Raw genomic sequence first — 21,485 nt, forward strand, 5'->3', positions numbered from 1 at the left:
AGGGATGAAGTGTGGAGCATACTTTCAGAAGTCTTAAAGACCAATCCTCCAATGCGGAAATTACAGAACCTGAACCACCAAAAAAGAAAATGAACCTTCTGCTGGTGGCATCTGACTCAGATAATGAAAATGAACATGCATTGGTCCTCACTGCTTTGGACTGTTATCGAGCAGAACCTGTCACAGGAGAACGCATGTCCCCTGGAATGGCGGTTGAAGCATGAAGGGACATGAATCATTAGCACATCTGGCACGTAAATAGCTTGTGATGCCGGCTACAACAGTGCCATGAGAACGCCTGTTCTCGCTTTCAGGTAACATTGTAAACAAGAAGCGGTCATTATCTCCTGCAAATGTAAACAAACTTGTTTGTCTGAGGGACTGGCTGAACAAGAAGTAGGACTGAGTGGACTTGCAGGCTCTAAAATTTTACATTGTTTTATTTTTGAATGCAGCTTTTTGTACATAATTCTACAGTTGTAAGTTCAACTTTCATGATAAAGAGATTGCACTACAGTACTTATATTAGGTGAACTGAAAAATACTATTTGTTTTTTTACAGTGCACATACTTGTAATAAAAAATAAATATGAAGTGAGCACTGTACACATTGATTTCAATTACAAAACAGAATACAATATATTTGAAAATGTAGAAAACATCCAAAAATATTTAAATAAATTGTATTCTTTTATTGTTTAATCGCATTTAATTTTTTTTAAAATTGCTTGATAGCCCTACTTCAGTCCCATTCCACTGTACTGTACAGACATTACAAAAAGGAGTAAAACCAACAGCTTACGGTGTGGCTCCACCATCATCATCGCCTCCTTCTCAGACATAACAAGTTGGCAGAACTGGTCCCCAACATTGGCCAGGATATATTTAGAGGTCTCCAGGTCAATACCCTCTGCAGGGGACGACGACGGAATCCACAGGCTCATGGCATCAGGATCACTCTGCTGGGGATTTAAGAATCCTTCCACTCGTAGGATACCTTTCCGAGTAAATATCAGTCTGAAACAAAACAGTATAAGCTAGTCAACAAGGAGCACAATGGTTGCTATCTACCTTCTGCAGCCATCCACGTCACAACATGCACCCAGAAAGGAGAAGAAAGGTTTCCTCTACATCTATACTCTTCAACCAGTACAATTCATATCTATATCCGGAAAGGCATAGCAGGTTATGTGAAGGCAACGGCAGTAGACAGCGAATAGGAAACGGATCCATCCCTTACAAGCAAGTGGTGATGGAGAGCTCTACATAAGGAAAACGATTCAGGTTTGGGAAATAACAGTACTGAAAAGTGTCAAGGGACCACGGTGATAAGAGTCATCTGGAGTTATCTGGTCTGGTAGGTGACAGTATCTAAAGTCCTGTGCACTGTTCTCCATTCTGACTCTTAGCACAAGTCATTTCCTAGATTCTGAAAAAATGCTGTAGGGGAACAGAGGGGGGGGGGGGGGGGGGAGATAAATAAATAAATAAATCTGGAATTGGATACAGAGCCTCTCTACACTAACTCAAAGTCAGCCTACAATGTTAGGCCCAGATTTTTAAAGGTATTTAGGTGTTGCTGCACTCAGCGTTACAATGCCTAACTGATTTAGAAGCCTAAATCATTTTCTAACAGGATTTAGACATTATCAATAGGATTTCAGCTCCTAAATGCTTAAATCCCTTTAAAAAAAAAAAAGAGAGACTTCAGCATTGCAACGCTGAGTGCAGCTATGCCTAAATACCTTTAAAAACGTGGTCCCCAGGGACAAAGTTGATGTAACTTGACAACTGTTTTAACGGCTGACATGTTAGAACTAATCTCAGCCTGGCTTATACTGGACATGCAAAATACCCACCATGCATGCCACCAGTCTCAGCAGAAACCAATGCCAGTTGTCAGAGGAAGAACTACTCTTCAGTCACAGAGGAAGCCCCCCAGATCAAAGCTGATGTACATCTGGTGGGGGCACCACAACATATCAAGGAAGCTTGCACTTCTGCTATACTCTCTATTCTAAGAGAAGAACTTATTTCAAACTTCTCACCCCAGTACTAATTTAGCTTTAAAACCAATGAAGCGAGAGACAAAGCACCGCCTCTCCCGCAACCATCCCCCCAACAAAAATCAAAACAAAACAAAATAAAATGGTTACTAACCTTCTGTAACTGTGTTTCTTAGAGATAGAATCACAGAATCATAGGACTGGAAAGAACCTTGAGAGGTCAAGTCCAGTCCCCTGCACTCCTGGCAGGAATAAGTACCATCTAGACTATCTCTGACAGATGTTTGTCTAACCTGCTCCTAAAAATCTCTAATGATGGAGATTCACCAACTTCCCTAGGCACTTATATTCCAGTGCTTAACCACCCTGATAGGAAGTTTTTCCTAATGTCCAATCCTTGCTGCAATATAAGTCCATTGCTTCTTTTCCTATCCTCAGACGTTAAAGAGAACAATTTTCCTCTCTCCTTCTTGTAACAACCTTTTATGTACTTATGTACTTTTATGTATGTTATCATGTCCTCTCTCAGTCTTCTCTTCTCCAGACTAAACAAACCCATTTTTTTCAATCTTCCCTCACAGGTCATGTTTTCTTGACATTTAATAATTTTTGTTGCTCTTCTCTGGACTCTCTCTAATTTGTCCACATCTTTCCTGAAATGTGGCACCCAGAACTGGACACAATACTCCAACTGAGGCCTTATCAGCATGTAGTAGAGCAGAATTACTTGTCGTGTCTTGCTTACAAAACTCACGCTAATACATCCCAGAATGATGTTTGCTTTTTTTTTTTTTGCAGCAGTGTTACACTGTTGGCTCATATTTAGCTTGTGATCCAGGATGACAAACAGCCTTAGTCATGGATATTTTTAGTAAAAAAAGTCATGGACAAGCCACAGGCAGTAAACAAAAATGCTCTGCCTGTAACCTGTCCATGACTTGTACTACATACCCCTGACTAAATGGGGGGCGGGGGCAGCCCAGGGGTGCCACGGATGCTCGGGGGGGAGGGGGGGGTGTCAGTGGCCCTGGACTTCTGCTGGTACTGTGGGGATTGGGGGTGGAGAGGGTTGGCGGGGCTGGCAGGCTCCCTACCTGGCTCCGCGCCTCCCTGGAAGTGGGAACATCCCCCTCCCTCAGCTCCTAGGCGGAGGCTTGGCCAAGCAGCTCTGCACGCTGCCTCCACCCTGAACACCAGCTCCGCAGCTCCCATTGGTCGTGAACCAGAGCTGCCTGGCCACGCCTCTGCCTAGGAGGTGAGGGGTGTCGCCCACTGAGAACATGACTTTGGATATCAGATCCGACAGTCTGGAATTGGTTTGCGGAAGGAAAGCTCTGGCTTAGGTTGAGTTGAGCACTGCCCCAGTAAACACTATTCTCTGAACTGGAACAAAGAATTGACTTTTGCTCATTTATCAATAGGCCCAGTGCTCGGAAGGTGACCGAATGGGAGAGCAGTGAATTGGTAGTGGCACTGGTTTACAATAAACCTGAGAAATCTTCTGTGGCCACGGAAGACACAAATGTGCAAGTAGGCATCCTTTAAATTGAGGGAGGGGTACCAGTACCCTGGATCCAGGGAAGGAATGATGGAGGCCCGGGAGACCATGCAGAACCTCAGTTTCTTGAGATATCTATTGAGGTGCCACAAGTCCAAAATGGGCCAAAGCTCCCCTTGGCCTTTGGGATCAGGAAATATTGGGAGTAAAACCCCTTTCTATCAAGTCTTGAGGAACCTTCTCCATGGCCCCAATCCACAGGAGGGATTGCACCTCCTGGGCAAGGAGTTGCTCATGAGAAGGGTCCCTGAAGAGGGACAAGGATAGAGGGTGGGGTGGATGGCAGTCAGCTGCAGCTGAGCAGAGAACAGCGGAGAGGCTAACAGAGGGAGTTTGACTGGGAGTTCCCCTGGGGAGAGCCCACTGAGGCTTTCAACTTGCAGGCTCCTCTGAGTAGTTGTTGCAACAGCTGAGGAAACTCTTAGAGGGAAGATAAAATGGATGGTGAGCGATCAGCTGTTGTGACCTGCACAGGATGTGCCATGTTAGTCTCTCTTCCACAGGACAGAAGCGACTTTGTCTGTACAAAGTGCAAGCTGGTCTCCATGTTGGAAGAGAAGGTTCAAGGTCTGGAGAAACAAGTATCAACCCTGCGTTGCATAAGAGAAAACGAAGATTTCCTAGACAGACGTCAGGATATGCTTCTACGGGCACAACATTCTGAAGAATTGGAGCAGGCTGCGCAGCGGGGACAGAAATTTGGCAGCATGTGACTTCCAGAAGAAGAAAAAGGCGGGTAGTGGTGGTCAGGTACTCCCTCCTCAGGGGGACTGAGTCATCTATCTGCCGTCCTGACCGGAAAAAATGAAAAGTCTGCTGCTTGCCAGGATCTAGGATTCACGATGTGACGGAGAGATTGCGGAGACTCATCAAGCCCTCAGATCGCTACCTTCCTGCTTATCATAGAATATCAGGGTTGGAAGGGACCTCAAGAGGTCATCTAGTCCAACCCCCTGCTCAAATCAAAGCAGGACCAATTCCCAACTAAATCATCCCAGCCAGGGCTTTGTCAAGCCGGGTCTTAAAAACCTCTAAGGAAGGATATTCCACCACCTCCCTAGGTAATGCATTCCAGTGCTTCACCACCCTCCTAGTGAAATAGTGTTTCCTAATATCCAACCTAGACCTCCCCCACTGCAACTTGAGACCAATGCTCCTTGTTCTGTCGTCTGCCACCGCTGAGAACAGCCGAGCTCCATCCTCTTTGGAACCCCCCTTCAGGTAGCTGAAAGCAGCTATCAAATCCCCCCTCATTCTTCTCTTCTGCAGACTAAACAATCCCAGTTCCCTCAGCCTCTCCTCATAAGTCATGTGCTCCAGACCCCTAATCATTTTTGTTGCCCTCTGCTGGACTCTTTCTAATTTTCCCATATCCTTCTTGTAGGGTGGGGCCAAAAACTGGACGCAGTACTCCAGATGAGGCCTCACCAATGTCGAATAAAGATCACAGGCCCTGGTTCTAATGGGGGACTTCAATCACCCTGATATCTGCTGGGAGAGCAATCTGGTGCACAGACAATCCAGGAAGTTTTTGGAAAGTGTAGGGGACAACCCTGATATTCTATGATTCTATGTAAACTGAAAGGTATAGCTGATTGTCACTGTACTTAGCACCCAGCAGTCCGATATTATGCAGGACCACGCTGAGAGTGGCCCTTGAGTCCTTCAGGCCACAAAGTCTCATGTCTGTCTGCTCTGAAAATAAAGAGGAATCTTGAAAGGGAAGATCCTGGATGGACTCTTGGACCTCGTGAGAAAGTTCTGAGGACTGGAGCCAAAAGCACTGCCTCATGGTGACAGCAGAGGTCATTGTCCTGGCTGCTGCGTCAGCTGCATCCAGAGCTGCCTGGAGAGATGACCCAGCCACATTTGTGCCCTCCTCCAAGAGGGCAGAGAATTTCTGCCTTGAGTCCTGCAGCAGAGTCTCTTTAAACTTGGCTAAGTCGTCCCACAGATTGTAGTCGTATCTCCAGATACGCAGCTGTAGGCTACCCATTGAATAAACTTTTCTCCCAAACAGGTCCAGTTTTATTGCATTCTTTTGTTTCGGGGGTAGTGCTCAGCTGGCCCTGCCTGCCCCTCTCATTGGCTGCTGACACAACCAGGGACCCTGGTGGGAGTATAGGTACTTGTACCCACTTGCTGGCACATAATATTTCTTTTCTGCCCTCTTTGAGGTGGGGGGCAGAGAAGGAGTTTGCCACAGGGCCTTGACCAAACCCATTACAACCTCATTAATGAGCAAGGCCATTTTGGACAGCTACAGCCAGAATGTCAATAAGGCTGTGTGATGATTCCTTAAGCTCCAGCCCCAGGTTAGCTGCTATCCGCTTCAGAAGGTCCCAATGAGCCCTGAGGAAGTGAGCTACTCGGCCCTAAGACAGCCTCATCTGGGGAGGAGAAGGCAGCCACTTTCACCAGAGGAGGGACTCCTTCCTCAGCCTCAATGACATCCATGGGAACTACATCCTGAACATAGATACCAGGTTCGGGGTCAGGTGCCAAGCGGAAAGGAGCGATTGCCAGCCTCTTGGAAACCATAGAGTATGATCAATGGGAGGGAGGACCCAGTACCGGGGGAAACACCCAAGGGTTACCATATGGCCACTGACCCGTTGGCCAGGTGCTAGCAGGGGGACTCGCGCCAAGGTCTGGTGGTGCATAAGCTGGATACCAGTGGTGGCCCTTAGGTTGAATGTAGGGCTCCCCTTCAGACTCAGAAGTCCTCCCTCGGTGACCACTGTGGAGTAGTACCCCTCTCTGCCTCCATTCAATGCCGGGGGTCCAAGGACTGGAGACGGTCGTGACAACAGTATCAGGGTCAGCTTGACCCTAGAAGGACCCAGGGCGCCCAGGAAGGAGCTCCAAGATCCATGCTCCTTCCTGCTCATGGACATTGGGGCCAGCAGCTATCCCATCAGAGTCGGGGGAATCAGGAGCAAAATAAGTCCTTGGCCACTGCAAAGGCCCCAGGGATCGATGGAACCATCAGACTGCTGGTGCCACGGTGGCTTCCAGGTGTCAGCGGAGGGTCCCGTACTGGATTCTATATTGTGGGTGGAGTTAACAGTGCCACCATGGGACTGGGAATGGAGGAGTTGCCTGACGCAGGTCACACTCTGCTGCCTTCCCCATGCTTGTCCTTCTGCACTCTCGGTTCTCTGCTTTTTGTGCTTCTTCCTTGGCACTGGAGATGAATAGTGCTGGGCAGAGCACAGTGCCAGAGAAGCACTTCACAGTGAGGCCGAAGTGCTTGGTGTCGAATCAAAGCAGCTTGGCTCTGAGGCCGGTCCGAGAGCGGTTCCATTAGGATAACCTTCAGTCTTATTTCTCTATTTTTTGTGTGTGGGGGGGGGGGTCCAAAAGTTCTGACAAATATGGCATTTGTCCCTCACGTGAGTTTCTCTCAAGCACTTCAAGCAGCTAGAGTGTGGGTCGCTCATGGGCATAGGTTTGCTGCAGGAGGCATATGGTTTGAAGCCCTGGGACCAGGGCATGCCCGGCCCCTGGGGTGAAAATCCCTCAACAATAGGGATTATCTATTTACACTAACACTAACTACAATATCTATATGCACTAAAACTGTACTTAAACTAACAAACTATGAACCCGAGTCCAAAACCACTGAAAAGTCTTGCCAAAGCAAGAGGAGTTATTCCAGCAACATCACGGGCAGTAAGAAGGAACAGAGGGTGCATGTCTGGCAGCCGCCCTTATACTGGCGCATGAGCATGCGGCACCAGAGGGCGCTAGAGCCGGCCGACGGATACCACAGAAGGAAAAATCTCGGATAATGGTGTATGTGGAATGTACGTGAGTCAGTACTCAAAGATGATGATTTTCTAGTAGTATACTGTACATCGGAGTCACTGCTTTTTATTTCTCTAAAAATGAGCTGTTTATCTTTCTGCAAACTATGCAAGCACACAGTCAGGAGGGCCTGGTTAAGGAGATCGAGAGATACAACCCATTAAGGAATTGGGGAAGTGGCTGGTGTACCATGGAGAGAGACACAGCTACTCTTAAGGCCAGTTACATATTTTCTCCAACATTAGCTTTGAACTGGCAACATTCAATTAGGATTTTTAGCCTAGCTAACAACTAACTCTGTCCCAACCTCATTAAAGAAAGATGGAAAAGAATAGTTATTTCAGTACAGGACCTTAGTATCCAGCAGTGAAATTTTACTGAGATTTGGAAGCAAATTCAGTCTCCTGGGACCTGGCATGAAGCCATCCAGTTAGTATCATATAGCTGTAGCTTTTGAGTTAGCTGAAGGGGGATAACAGCAATGGCAGCTGTTCTCCTTACAGGACAATGATAGAACTCTAGCCAGGTGACAGTTTTTCGGAATGGTCAAAACCTTCATTAGGATACCCAGGCAAGTTAAAAAGTCCAAGAACAAAATACTTCGCACGTCACAAGTTTGAAGTGCTGCAAAAACATTACATATGAAGCAGAGAGATTCAGCACCTCCGAAAATGGAAGAAGCGACAGGCCACAGTTGAGTCATCCTGCTCCTGCTCCTTAAACTTGCGGTACCGCTCCAGACGACACTCCCGACACTTGTGCAGATGAGGGGCTACATTGATGCAAGATCCATCCTGGAGGAAAGGCTCTCCTGACTGCTTCAGCTTCCTCACCTTACTCATGTCTTTCAGCACAGACTGGCCAACTGTATGAAAGGGGAAAAATGAGATCCCATCAGTCAAACAACAACAGCAATGAACAACTCCAAGAAGCATATTTTCCAAGATCCTCTCTGAAAAATGCATTCCTTCCAGAGTAATGAACCCAGGGTTACCCCTTGCACAGCAGACTGCTCCCCCTAGTTTTGATAGAAACTTTTGCCTACAATAGACTCCCCAAACATGCCATACCACTTCAGTGATGGATATTTTAGAAAGAAAGAAATAATGCAGAATGTGAAAAACAATTTGGCTGAATAATGTTGTATAAACTCAAAATGCTGAAAAACTAGCAAAATGCATCTCCAAGCAATTCCAACCCTTTACTCTTCTCACCTCCAACATGGTTTAGAGTCCACCAAATTGGCAAGACCAAGGATGTATACAATCCAATCCTCTGCCTCAGAGCACTGGATAGTACCATATGCTTCAAATGAAAGTGTAAAACTGCCTTAATAGACAGTTGTGGAATAACATGCCAATGGGAAAGTCTATTAATGGTTATCTTTAATTCTGAAGCATACCCCTGTTAACTGTGCCATGAACTTTCTTAGCTTTTTCCCTAGTGAACGTACCTGCAGATATTCTTACCTCAAACATCACATCTTTTAAAAACTCCAAGCTTTTTCCCCTACTAATATTTTGTGTCTGTACTAGTAATGCAGGGTTTATACCAGGGTGAAAAATCACAAGGTTTGCCATACAGAAAGTGTGCAGTGCAAAAAACAGTATCCCATCCCTTCATGTTCTCACGTATTCCTGCCCTGAACCCTTCACCTTTCAGGGGGGCTGTGCGAGGCCGGCCCTTTGGGGCCTGCTTTCCTTTCCCTTTTCCCAGCAGCAGTTCAGCATTCCGCTCTCCACTGGGGCCGAGCTTGCCAATCAGATGCTCTGGGATTCCCTTTAGACAGGCCTTGGCCTGCAGCTGCTCCTCAGAATCACTCAAGTCTGACAGGTCACTGTTGGTACTAGAATCTGAGTCCTGTCTGGATGTCATGCTCCGCTCGTCTAAAGAGAACCTTTTCACAGCTTCAAAGGGGGCTTTGTTCTCCTGTGCAAACTCTGCCTGTGAAGAGAAAAAGCCAGGCGGGTGCCTGCCAAACACATTAGAAAAAGTTTTCAGGAGAGGATTGTCTTGCTGCCCAGGCCCAACAGATGGCTTTTCTTCTGTTGGGCTGGAGGAGAGCGTGGGCATCTCAATAGGCTGTGTCAGGCTGCCAGTGGGTGAGCTGGAACGGCCATTCCCCACAGTGGATGGGCTCTGAACACCAGCAACAGCAGCTGAACTAGGAGCATTAGAAACCATCTTGGAGGAATCTGTTGTTATGAACAAGGTTTTCTTCTTAGCTAGAGAAGAAGAGTCTGATGAGGTGTGTGATTCTGGCCAGCTAGAAGCAGCCTTTAGACCCATAGCTGAAGGGGGTATAGATACGGTCTGAGATGAAGATGCAAAGCTGCTGAAAGGACTGAGTTCTGCTTTCTCAGCAAATGCCAGGAAAGGATTGGAGGGCTCCTCTCGGGACAGTTTTGGGGGCTGTAAAAATAGGTTTTCATGATTATCTGCAGGTCGAGTATTCAAGAGGCTTCGTGAAAAGGCTGGAGTGAGGGTGGGCATAGACTCCAAGGGCAGCTTCCGGTCCACAGAACTGCCAGATGGGGCTGCAGGTTTAGTGTCTGCTGCAAGAAGAGATTTACTTTTACAGATCCCAGAGCCCAGACTGTCCGCACTCTGCTTGAATGAGTCCCGACTAGAGGGCTCTTCAGCCAAACTCTCTGAGATGACCGTGAAATAGTTACTGGAGGGCAGATTCTGGGACATGCACTGAAAAAATAAGTTCTTTGACAGATCAGAGTCTTTCTGAGTCTCTTGCCCAGTGCTACAACCAAATGGAAACCCAACAGGCTTGTTTGCTGGAGACAATACTCCATTTGATTGGCTTCTTCCATCCCCAAATGCCAAAGGCTGGGATGCAGTTGGGAGAGATGCTCCAAATCCAGAAGAGGTCAGAAGTGAATTTCGGGAATTCTGAAACAAAATTGAAGAGAGTTAACTAACAAAATGATTTCCTCTAAAAAGATGATTGAGTAGCTAAACCAGCAGAACTTTGCCCATTGCTACTAATTACACAATCACATCCTTCACATGCTTCTCACATACCTTCCATGGGAAGTCACAGCAGAAATCATTACTTGCACCAATGCAGCTTTCTCCAAACTTAAAAGTTTGGAATGTCTACCAAACTAATACAGAAAAGGAATTTCCTTCCGCCACCCCCACAGCTGTAACTATCCAGCTCATGGCAGTTACAAATTAAGGGTGGAAAGGCCAATCAAGTTTTATTAATGCCTTGTCACACTATGGAACACAGAACTGATATATGAATTGTCTACCTAATCTGGAATCTTATCTCCAAGAACAGCCAATGCTAGATATTTCTGAGGAAAACCTGAAATCACCATAATGAAGCTAGCTGAGAAATATCTCCTTGTGGTACAATATTGCATCTAGCCCTCAGATCGTCATCCATTTATGTGTTTCAATATAAGAATGTATAGCCTCTGTAATTCTATCCTAGCTAATGTAACTAGAGTGTCTGTGTCTTAAGAATCACTTTTTACCCAATATCTTGCAATAGTAATGGTCTTATACTATGCATTATGGAACAGGTATTTGTCATCAGTTTAAACTCATCTTTAATGTTCACTAATTTTTTTTATGTATTATGGGAAAGCAAGTACTCAATTGGCCTTTGCTATGCTGTTTTTAAATCGTCTTATTCTTTTTTCAGAGTTACATAACCTTTTAATTGTCTTCCATTGTCTGAGAAACAGCATCTTTCTAACAAGAACCACGCTTAAAAAACAGCATGCTTATCCCCGCCTCATATTAGATAATTCAGTTAATCTCCAACCCAATGGAGGATCATTCCTTACAATAACACTTTGACCAATTTATTTTTTATTTTTTAAGTCCCAAGCACTGAGGTTTCCACCACTTTCCTAGGGAGGCTATTCCACAGCCTGATTCCTCCCATTGTTAGGGAGCTTTTCCTGACCATTAGCCTAGATCAGGAGTGGACAAACTTTTTGGGCTGAGGGCCACATCTGGGTGGGGAAATTGTATGCAGTGCCGGGGCAGGGGGTTGGGGTGCGGGACGGAGTGCAGGGTGTGGGAGGGGGTGCGGTGGGCAGGAAGGGGCTCAGGGCAAGGGATTGGGGCAGAGGAGGGGTGTGGGGTGTATGGGGGGCTCAGGGTGCAGGAGGGGGCTCAGGGCAGGGCAGCAGGAGGCTCAGGGTTCAGGAGGGGTGCGAGATGCAGGCAGGGGGGTTGGGGCAGGGAGTTGGTGGGCGGGGTTCAGAAGGGGTTCGGGCTCTAGCCTGGCGCCGCTTACCTGAAGTGGTTCCAGGGTGGCAGCGGCAGGCACCGGAGCCAGGGCAGGCTCCCTGAATGCCTGCCCTGACCCCATGCCGTGCCACTCCAGGAAGCGCTGCAGCCCCTGGGGGAGGGGGAGACGGAGGGCTCCGCGTGCGCAGCCCTTGCCACGCCTCCAGGTACCTCCCCCGAAACTCCCATTGGCTGCGGTTCCCCGCTCCCGGCCAATGGGAACTGTGGAGGGGCGCTGCCTGGAGGCAAGGGTAACACACAGCACCCTCTGCCCTCCTCGGGGGGGGGGGGGGGGGGGAGGGCAGGGACATGGTGCTGGCCGCTTCTGAGAGCGGCAGGGGGCCCGCGGCACCACAGGAGGCAATCCTGCGGGCTGAATCCAAAGCCCTGAGGGGCCGGATCTGGCCCGCGGGCCATAGTTTGCCCACCCCTGGCCTAGATTCTCTCTTTTTCACCGTATTACTCCTACTTATAGCCCCACTTTCACATTCTTTACCTTTCACATAACACAGGAGTCAGGGGTCACCTAATGAAATTAACAGGCAGCAGGTTTAAAATAAACATAAGGAAGTATGTCACACAATGCACAGTCAACCTGTGGAACTCATTGCCAGGAGAGGTTGTGAAGACCAAAAGTATAATTGGGTTAAAAAAATAATTCATAAGTTCATGGAGGATAGGTCCATCGATGACCATTGGGCAAGATGGTCAGGGATGCAACCCCATGTTCTGGGTGTCCTTAAGCCTCTGCCAGAAGTTGGGACTGGAGGACAGGGGAGGGATCACTCAAACTACCTGTTCTGTTCATTGCTTCTGAAGCATTTGGCACTGGCCACTGTTGGAAGACAGGATCCTGGGCTAGATGGGCCATTGGTCTGACCCAGCAGGGCCATTCTTATGTACCACATTTGTTTTTTATACCCTTCATATATTTATAGGCTTCTATAACTATCAGGTTCTTCTACTTCACGCATCATGGTGGTATCCAAGTTCCTTTGTTCCATCACTCAATCAAGCTATACATATTGAGATCAAGATTTTTCTTATGAGTCAGTCCCTGCATCCTCATGATCATTTTTGTTTTCTTCTCTGAACTCCCCATTTGACAATCTTGCCATAAACAATGTACCCAGAACTGCATGCAGTGTTCTACGTGCAGGTACCCCAGAGCCATATAAAGTGGAACAGTTGCCTCTCTGCTTCATAACACCTCTGCATACGCAGCCTAATAGCCCATAAGCTTTTTTTTTTTTTTTAATAGCCCCACCACACTACAAACCTATGTTTAATTTGCTGACCATGATCAACCTTCACACTCTTTCTACATTACTGCCTCCCAGAAGGAACAATCCTAGTGTAGGATGCTTGAGATTATCTTTTCCTAGGTGTATTAGCTTCATTTCCCCAAAGTTAATCTCTCCTGTCATATTTCAAATCTCTTCATATCTGAGGGTAATTTCTGTCTCTGTGACCATTATAGTTCCTCCTACTTTACTATCTCCAGCAATTTAATTTATTACAATATGAACTCAACACAAAGTAATCATATTTCTTTAATGGGCTCTTCTATTAGCCTGTTCTGAGAGCTAAAAATTTTATTTATCAATTCCTTTGCACTCTTATTTTATTAGTCTTTTCTAAAGAATGTTAATAGGCTACAGAGGAATGACTTGCCCTTATAGAATATGGGCTTGCTTGTGCCTTGCATTTTCTGCTTATATTTAGGCTTCGTAGAATTCAATTTTTATTTAATAATTGTAATGGCTAATATCAATTTATATTTAAGTTTATTTTTATCTATTTAAATTTTCACAGTTGGGCAAAATTATGGGGGTGTTGGATAATATGGGGGGGGTCAGACAACTATTTAATTACAGTAGATGTTGACATTCAAAAAGTTGTATAGCCATTAAAAACACAAATTGTCAACATCATATGTTAAAATATACAAAGTAAACATCCTTAACTCAAACTCTAAGAAATTCTCAAGTAGCATTTTTCTTACTTTGCCTATCTGTAATTTTCAATCATCATCAATGGGAATTTGTGTGTGTCTGTGGTGAAATTAACATTTACTGACATTTACCAATAAAATCTAAACCTTCCACTCCCACTTATATAGATGCTTGGATCAATTAACACCTCAGATATTGATAATTATAGATCAATGAGATGTCACCCTATATGTCTCATTGGTCTATAATTATCAATATCTCCCTCTGTGCCTTTAGAGACCAGTACAATGGTGCCCACTCTCCCATAATAAAATATGACGTTAGTAGCTCCATTACATTGGACTTCAGTTCCCTCTAAATTCTTTGATGAATATTCCACAGCCCTGATGATTTATTGCAGTTTTATTTCTCAGAAGAGTCCGAAGAATAACCACTGAGGGAGATATTTCTCTCCTTCCCACCTTCATTATCCTATGTTATGGAGACTGCTGCAAATTAAACATTTACCCTTTATGCAGTCTAATCACATTATATGATCTCTTTTACACTGTAGTGGTTGTGTAGCTCTAATGACTCAGTGAGCTTCCTACTTCTAATGTGCTTGCCTGTCTTCATTTCGCCAAGAATTTACATAGTAGTCTTTAAATTTATTCAGAGTCACCATTTTCAGCTTGGAAAAGAGACGACTAAGGGGGGAATACGATAGAGGTCTATAAAATCATGACTGGGGTGGTGAAAATAAATAAGGAAGTGATTATTCCTTCTCATAACACAAGAACTAGGGGCCACCAAATTAAATTAATAGGCAGCAGGATTAAAAACAAACAAAAGGAAGTATGTTTTCCACACAACGCACAGTGAACTCGTGGAATTCCTTGCCAGAGAATGTTGTGAAGGCCAAGACTAACAGGGTTCAAAAAAGAACTAGATAAATTCATGGAGGATAGGTCCATCAATGGTTATTAGCCAGGATGGGAAGGGATGGTGCCCCTAGCCTCTGTTTGCCAGAAGCTGGGAATGGGCAACAGGGGGTGGATCACTTGATGATTACCTTCTCTGTTCATTCCCTCTGGGGCATCTGGCATTGGCCACTGTCAGAAGACAGGATACTGGGCCAGATGGACCTTTGGTCTGACCCTGTGTGACCGTTCTTATGTTCTTATTTTACCTGCAAAGTCTACTTTATTAGTTTCTCTTGGGTTGGATTTTCATTCTTAAAGGCTACATAAAATCTTCTGCCTTGTTATTTAACCAGTTTCCCTCCAGCTTTTTACTTTTTTCTTCCTTGAATATGCAGACCTTCTGTAACTAAAAGCATCTTCAAGCAGTCTCCAGTGCATTTCTATGTCTTTCAGTTTAACTTTTGACCTTCAGGCAGATTCTATCAATAGTTTGTCAGAGTACAATACTTAATAGCAAGATATGCTCTTAAATAGTATCTTCCATGTGAGAATATCAAACTTAATTACATTAAATATAGTAGCGTGTATTAAGGTAATTTGAAGGTTGCACAATTTAAAAAAGGTTCCAATAGCAGCAGTTAAGATTACAAAAGTTAAAGGTTCAATCAACACAATTCACTCAGACACACTGCATTTTACATAGTCATTAACTGTATCTAATAAAGACAGTTTCACATGTAACAAGAACAAAGAAAGAAGACAGAAATGAGCCAAGTTCATGCTGCTACCGGAAGACTGTCAGAAAATGCAAAAAGGTTGTTCTATCAGCTTTAAGCTGACTTTGTGGTGGGGCAGAAAACCTGTCCATGGGAGCATCTCTACTGGTAAGTGGCAAAAAAAAGAGGAAGTGAGAGGGACTGAAACTTTACCTCCACAAGGACTGAACGTACCACATGTCAGAGGGGGAAGAGCTGGAGGGAGAGGAGAGGGAGATGCCCCAGAACTGTAAAGGTTTTAAAGTTCCTGTAGACACAGACCCAAGTGTGGGAACTTATTACAATAAGTGACTTTAGAAAATATATTTCCAAAGTTTTCTAGTTGTACTTTGAATCTTCTAGGCTGCAGGCAACTCACCTCTCCCTGAGCTTGTGACCAGCCTGTTTTCTGTTTCTCTTGTCCAGTAACTGCTGACATGCCAGTGTCAGAGATCCGCACAGTTGTTGGTGTCAAAGCAGCTGTAGTAACAGCTGCTGGAGAAGCCCCCATGCTTTGGCCAACCTGTTCCAGTGATTTTCCTGCCTCTTTACATCCAGCTCCAACCAGCAGTGCTTGACTAGCGGCTGAAGAAAAAGGAGTGAAGGGTACAGGTGTGTCACCAACCACTGGCTCATCCTGCACCACCAGAGTTCGGCCATTCTCTTTGGTGTAAGTGGCAAAGCGAATATTGCGATTAATCTGAGGAACAAAAGGAGGCAGCTGCTTGGCCCTTGCATCCAGCCCTGTTTCACTTCCAGTGCCTCCTTTCCAAGGAGGCCTGCTTGCCTCACCTCCATCACTCCCATTACTATCCACTTCACCCCTCTCTTTTAGCTTCTTTGTTGCAGGATCACATCCGGAGTCTGAAGCATTTTTCCTCCTTCGTCCATCCTTTCCTTCCATACTCTCTCTCTTCTTTTTCCCTTTCGAAGATTTAGCTGCTTTTAGGCCCCCTCCCTAGAATAAATAAAATGAAGTAATCACTATAGGCAAAGGGTCATCCAGCCTGTCAGGCCAGAACCAGAAGGTCCACTCTTTTCCCATCTCTTAAAGGAAAATATTTCATTTGTTAGAATAATAGATTTGATACACTACATTAAACTCAGAAATAGTTATTTTAGACAGATACCGCAATGGAAGTTTTTAATATATAAAATTGCATGTATGCACACCGGCCTCTGTTTTTTTACATTAGAACAGGGTCCTCCATAGCAAACAGTTTCACTCATTTATTAATGGAGCTAGGTTGCCATGTGGTGGTACATCAGCACAATGGGCAATTCTGGTTAGTGGGTTATTATCTTGAAGTAAAACTGAATTTTGAAATGATTTATATACCGATAGTGATAAATTCCAGTGATATAAATCATTTTCCTTTAAGGCAAAACTTCCAGTCCAACACAGCTGGCAACTCTGCCAGCATCCTAGGAGGCAGCCTGTCCTTCAATCCACAGAAATAATAGCCCCAAATTTCAGAAAAGGATTGTAGTTAGGAGGGGAGATAGACTGCTGTAGCAAGGGAGGAGAGGAGGCATTTCCTGAAACCAGAGGCAGTGATCACCAGGACAGCCTCCTTCACAGTGCAACCCCTTAGAATGAAGCAAGACAACCCTTAGATGCCATTAGTCCAACTTTTCTCTCCAGTAAGAGTAATTCCAAACTCATTAAACTCACAGCAAGCCTGTGTTAAAAGGAAATGGACTTTTAAAGGAAGCCGAGTGCATAATCTGACTATTTTATTGTCCACAACATACATATAGGAAACCCTCCTCTCAGCTCCAGTGGACTTCTCAAATACTCTCAGTGACCAGAACTCCTCTTCAAGTTGTTTCCTCCCAAATGATCGCAAGATACTTTCTAAAGCTCCTGATTAAACATGCAGAGACATGACACAATACAGTACCTCATTTGGTGGAACAGAATTGTCCATCACTACATGAACCAGTCGGGGATCCACTGACTTTATCTCACCAGTCTGATTTTTATGAGGTGGGCAGCAAAAAACAAGGAAGAAAGAAAAAAAAAAAATTCAGTCAAATTACCAGCTAAGAGATAACAATGAACATAAGACAGCGTGCAGACCCTCTTTTCCCTCACTCGCCTCCTTCTCTCCCTGTCCTCACTTGTCAACATCTCTGCTTTCACTATACTCCTCTGAACTGTTTCACTACCCTTTCTCAACTTCTCTAACCCTCAAATTTGGGTCCTACTCTGTTCTCATTTTTCTGTCTCCATTCATTTATCAGTCCTGTTGAGCACCTCTGGAGACAGTTCTGCCACGAAAGTCTGGTCTACACTGGGGGGAAGCGGGATCGAGATAGAGCTAAATTACGCAACTTCAGCTACGTTATTCACGTAGCTGAAGTCGATGTACTTAGATCTACTTACCGCAGTGAAGACACTGCAGTAAGTCGACGGCTGACGCTCTCCAGTCAACTCCGCCTGCGCCTCTCGCCCTGGTGGAGTACCAAAGTCGATGGGAGAGCACTCGGTGGTCGATTTATCGCGTCTAGACTAGATGCGATAAATTGACCCCCGCTGGATCGATTGCTGCCCATCGATCCAGCGGATAATGTAGACAAGCCTTAAGTTCCCTTCTTCCACTTTGAATTCATTCCCTTCCAATTTTGTCTTTTCTTCTAAACTGACAAGGAAACATGTCAGTTGATGCCACCCATTCTCTATTAGCTTCCCCCACAAAAAGGAAGATTAGAGACCAGTCAATAATTAGCAATATCAATGTCAGATGATTGTTTCTTGAGCCAAATGATCACTTCCTTACTTAAGAATGTCACCTTGCTCTCCCACATGGAAACAATTAAGAATCTCTTCTAACAGACTCCCTGTCTCTTCAGTAGAGTTCATCAGCCAGGAGATACATGAATCGGATTCAGAAGGAGTGGCCAGAAACTCCTCCTGCAAGTCATATTGGCTAAAATTCAAGCAAAGAAAATTCTGTTCCTGTCCAGAACTAGTTCTGCCTCCAAACAATCCAAAAAGTTCAATCTGAATACAAATGATCTTAGGGGGAGGGATAGCTCAGTGGTTTGAGCATTGGCCTGCTAAACCCAGGGTTGTGAGTTCAATCCTTGAGGGGTCCATTTAGGGATCTGGGGAAAAATCAGTACTTGGTCCTGCTAGTGAAGGCAGGGGGCTGGACTCGATGACCTTTCAAGGTCCCTTCCAGTTCTAGGAGATAAAATATAAATTAATGGAGATATCCTATTTTATTTTATCATGGAGGATTGGAGGAAAAAAAAAAACAACAACCCTCCTCACAACAAAGAGTACATAACAGTCAGTGCTGTAGACAGTTATAATTCATCATGCTACCCACCACTTGGGTCTGCTGATTGGAAGTTTGTGGAAGCACTGATACCTGGATTCCTGTTCATCCAAGACTACACATCAAAAAGGTGGGTTCAGACTGAGATTTTGACCCCTAGAACCTAGCAATCCTCCTTCATGCTTCACCTGTTTCAGGCAATGTGTATACCAAGGTGACGTATAAGGAAGAAGCCAAGAAAGATGGCATTTGATGGCCATAATATGACAATCATGGAAAAGTAACCTTCTGCTTGTCTACCAATATCCTCTCCTTCTCATCCACTTCCTACAATACTTACAATACAATTTTCCTACAATATTTTTGTCCTCGCCAAGCATCTCTCTACATCCTCCCCTAATTGAATTGGGCATTGTATATTTTGTAATATAAGCCCTGTGAGGTAAGAAAAGTGACCTGTCCATGAAGTACCATGTGATTACACATCTTTAGGAGACACTAGCCAACAGACAACAAAATTCAAATTTTGTGGAGAATGGTATGTTCACCAAGCGATGCAGGGAACTCATGTTTTAGAAGCCCAAACGAAGTGCTTCAGGCCTTCACCTCAGTCACGGACACTTCCATAAGACGAGTGATGGGGTCTTGACAGGTCACAACACCACAGAGCCAGCTATTTTCATCCTCTGGTTGGTACACCTTAACTCTTTGGCCTTGGACACTGTAGGGACCTGAAAAAGAGAGCCAGATCAACTGAGTATATCTGCAGACAAATTATTTGCACTGTACCATTAGGGGTGCATAATACAGACAGCAATGTGTGCCGAGTTAGGGTTGAAAGCACTCATCTCCTGGTGCAAGGAAACAGATTACCAAGTTTTATTACAGATCTTGCTCACAGCAAATACATCATCTAAGCACAGTTCTGTTGAAAAATGTGGTTAAAATAGCACTGTGAGGCTCATGTTTGTGTCAAAAATAATTAGGTCAAATTTGATCAATTTACAAGTAAAATTATGTTTTGAGAAGATCTGAAAAACCCAGCCTTACAGACTCAACCTAGAACCTGAAACAAGGCAACTGACTCCCTCCTAAATATTTTTTTCCCCTCTGTCACCTACAAGTGAATAAATAATTAGAAAAAAAAATCCAGACATACACACATCGTGAGTAACCATGTGACTTTACTGTGAAGTCCTTGTGAAATTCCACCTTGAGTTTATAAGGAGAGGTTCCTCACCCTGTGCAGCAACTGGAGTTCTTCAAAGTGTGTGCCCCTGTGGGTGATCCACTTCAGGTGCCGCTTACCTATGTACCTTGGATTAGAGTCTTTTAGTAGCAGAGTTCATTCAGCCCATACACCTGCCTTACACATCCTCGTGCCTCACACCAAGGCTATATAGTGCTGCGCTGGAGAACTGCCCTCAGCTCCTTCTCCACAAAGCTGAAGTAGAGGGGAAGGAGGGCACGTAGTGGAACACCTGTAGGGAGAGACGCACACACCCTTGCCTCAAACAACTCCAGTTACTTACAGGGTGAGTAATCTCTCCTTCAAGTAGTGTCCCTGTGGGTGCTCCACTTCAGGTGACTAACAAGCAGCAGCCTCAGCAGGAGTAGGGGGCTTTGGAGTAGTTCAATGCTGTAGATAGTACTGCAGACTCACAAGCAGCAGCTGAAGTTGAATCATGGATTACTTTGAAAAAGTGTGTACAGAAGTCCAAGTGGCAGCCCTGCAGATCTCATTGATGGAAACTTCCTGGGAAAATGTCACTAAGGTAGAGTGATCCCTTTGTTGAATGGTTAATATCCCAACAGAAGGTTGAATATTAGATTGATAACAAGGAATGATTTATCCAGATATCCACCTACAAAGTCCTTGATTGGAAATTGTAGATTCCTTAGAGTTGTCAGCAACTGACAGTCTGGGAGACTTTCAAAAGGATTTAGTTCTGTCCAGGTAAAAGGCTAATGCCCTTTTTGACATCAAGCATATGTAATATAGTGTCCTCCTTAGTCAGATGTGATTTAGGGAAGAAAACTGAGAAATGAATGACCTGATTAATATGGAATTCAGATGAAACCTTATGTAAGAATTAGGGGTGTAGGCATAGCAAAACCTTATCTTTGAAAAATACTGTGAAGAGAGGGTGTGCCATTTGGGTTCCTCTCTCTCCCACTCTTGGAGCAGATGTAATGGCTACCAAGAAGGCAATCTCCACAGATAACTTCAGTAGAGAAATTGCCATTGGTTTAAAGGAAGGTCTCATAAGGCATCTGAGAACAAATTAAGATCTCAAGCTGAGATGGACGCTTGATTTGAGGGCAAGTTTCCCTACTCTGATAAATCTCACTATGATACAACAGGTAAACACTGAGAAACCTTTGACGGGAGAATGAAAAGCTCTTATAGCTGCCAAGTGAACTTTGATAGGGCTCATAGATAACCCCATCTTCTTCAGTTCCAGGAGGTAGTCCAGAATATTTGACAGTGAGGAAGAAACAGGTGAAAGATGCCACAGATCACACCAACAGTTGAATCTCTTCCATTTCTGAAGGTAGATATTGCAGCTAGACTCATTTCTACTGTTTAACAGTACCTCCACAGAACAGATCATTTCTATCCTTGCAAACCATCAGTGAGCCATGCTATGATATGACAAACACTCAGGCTAGGGTGAAGGAAAGGAGATGGGAAATGGTCAGGAGGCACATTGCTTGACAAACTGCCAGCAGCATGAGGTAAGCAAACCAGGTCTGTCTCAGCCATTTTGGGACTATCGGTATGACCCTGGTCTTGTCCGATCTTACCTTGTTCACCACCTTCAGTAGTAAAGTTGTTGGAGAGGGAAAAACATATAGCAGTCCTGATGCCCAACATAGGAGAAAGGCATCCCCCAGGAGTGATGGCCCAGTACCCCTCAAACAGAACTGAGCACACCTTTGTTCTTG

At 44.8% G+C, this 21,485-nt stretch overlaps 1 protein-coding gene across 5 annotated transcripts in view; it reads right to left on the reverse strand.

The window, feature by feature from the left end:
- Nucleotides 1–21,485, reverse strand: part of KDM3B (lysine demethylase 3B) — a 109,899-nt gene that overhangs the window by 42,817 nt on the left and 45,597 nt on the right. For all 5 annotated transcript variants that reach the window (XM_065555252.1, XM_065555251.1, XM_065555250.1 and 2 more), the window contains exons 5-10: nt 19,143–19,267; nt 17,154–17,225; nt 15,629–16,207; nt 9,030–10,278; nt 8,038–8,239; nt 803–1,017 (exon numbers count right to left, since the gene is read on the reverse strand). In XM_065555252.1, the coding sequence (XP_065411324.1) occupies nt 803–1,017; nt 8,038–8,239; nt 9,030–10,278; nt 15,629–16,207; nt 17,154–17,225; nt 19,143–19,267 (2,442 nt within the window). The remainder of the gene's footprint in view (nt 1–802; nt 1,018–8,037; nt 8,240–9,029; nt 10,279–15,628; nt 16,208–17,153; nt 17,226–19,142; nt 19,268–21,485) is intronic.

The sequence above is a fragment of the Chrysemys picta genome, chromosome 8 (assembly GCF_011386835.1).
Source record: "Chrysemys picta bellii isolate R12L10 chromosome 8, ASM1138683v2, whole genome shotgun sequence".
NCBI lineage: Eukaryota > Metazoa > Chordata > Testudines > Emydidae > Chrysemys > Chrysemys picta.